This window comes from Asparagus officinalis, chromosome 10 (genome assembly GCF_001876935.1).
Source record: "Asparagus officinalis chromosome 10, Aspof.V1, whole genome shotgun sequence".
NCBI classification, from domain to species: domain Eukaryota; kingdom Viridiplantae; phylum Streptophyta; class Magnoliopsida; order Asparagales; family Asparagaceae; genus Asparagus; species Asparagus officinalis.
This window is the reverse complement of record NC_033803.1, coordinates 8,776,054-8,777,698: the sequence shown is the minus strand read 5'-3', so window position 1 is coordinate 8,777,698 and position 1,645 is coordinate 8,776,054. Positions and strand designations below refer to the sequence as shown.

Here is a 1,645-nt window from a genome sequence, read left to right as displayed (position 1 = left end):
GATAAATACCCCCTCGATCGAGGCAAAAGAGCCACACAAAAAAAGCACTCAAGGGGTCTATCCGCAACAATAAAACTAGAAGGGTGTTAAGTACGAAACATCCATACTAAATGGGGTCTATTCACAAAAGTAATTGAGAACACGAGGGCAAGATCCTTCTGGGTTTGCTGTTGTACACACCGCCATTAATTTGTTAGGAAAATACTACACATGGTGAGACCGTGAGAGTCCATAAAAAAGGGTCCAACCTTCACCACCATTAAACAAGTGGTGCAGTGGTGAAGAAAAGAAAAACAAAAGCAAGTAAAAGCCTCCAATAATCTCCTCACCCTTTTCTAAAAGGAGGAGACGCCACTCTAATCCAACGCAATTCCTTTCCCCTCCTTATTTAAACACTCTTCATCACCCTATGTTCTAACTTCTATCTTATTGATTAGCAAACCGATATCTAGCTAGTTAAGCCTCTTCAAGCTAGCTAGCTAGCTCAAAAGCCATGAAGAATTATAGAAGGAAGACTACACAACTTGTTGAAAGTCTCTTCAAGCTCTTTACAAGAACCATTTGCCTTGGGTTATTCCTTTCAAGTCCTGTATGGCTCCCTCTCATCTTCTCCTTCTTCAAGGTCTTGTTCATGACAGTTTTCGTTGCCGTCCTCTTCACAAAGTCGAAGGACTCCATGTGTTCTTCTCCTTCTCATGATATATATGAGGAGTATGTTAGGAGAAACAAGAGGCTTCAGAGGCAAGTGGAGAGGGATGAGGTTGAAGAGGGAAAAGAGTTTAAAGAGGAGGACGAGGAAGAGGGAGATAATGGAATAGATGAATTGAATAAGAGGGTTGAGGAGTTCATTGCTAAGGTTAACGAGCAAAGGAGAATAGAAGCAAGAACAGTGGCATGTTGTGGATGGGTAGAGGACGAGATATTCAGTGAAAGGATTGTGGAGAATGATTTTAGTTACTAGTCCAGAGTAAGGAATTATATGCTTATCAATCTATATTGGAATGAACAAGAGAGTATTTTTAGAATAAACTCAAAGATGAATACGCTCTTTTGCTAATTAATTGTAAGATCAGCTTCTTTCTGATATGACATGGCTTTACACCAAAGTTGGCAACCGACTCAGAGCGATGTGACATATATATGTATCGATTCAGAAATCTATAGTCGTCTGCTTCACTTCCAGTTCCTGTTCCTAATTCTCTTATAACTTACAATACTTCTTGATGTATATTCTTTTTATTTTCCTTAATTAATAAACATTTTGGATCTATTGACGTTACTAAAAAACTATATGTCCCCCTACATGTCAATCCTTCAAAAAAATATCCATCTATTATCTATCCAATAAATGTTCTTTGTTTCAATATATTCTTTGTGTATAAATTTATCTACATAGTTAATTTGTAAAAGAAGCATGTAGTAGTGCTCTTAAAAATCAAGGGTTAACTGCAGACAGACCACATGTAGTATCACTATAACTATTTTAACCTTACTGTCCCTCTACTTTTGTTTTTTAGATAGACCCCTAGAGTGATTAATTTTATTTTGACTCTTTTACACTCAATTAACCTTACTGTCCCTCTACTTTTGTTTTTTAGATAGACCCCTAGAGTGATTAATTTTATTTTGACTCTTTTACACTCAA

At 36.9% G+C, this 1,645-nt stretch overlaps 1 protein-coding gene across 1 annotated transcript; it reads left to right on the top strand.

Moving 5' to 3' along the window:
• Window positions 290–1,216, top strand: LOC109825786. Its single transcript, XM_020392680.1, has one exon. It carries the CDS (start codon window positions 494–496, stop codon window positions 959–961), a length of 468 nt encoding a protein of 155 aa, XP_020248269.1. The 5' UTR covers window positions 290–493; the 3' UTR covers window positions 962–1,216.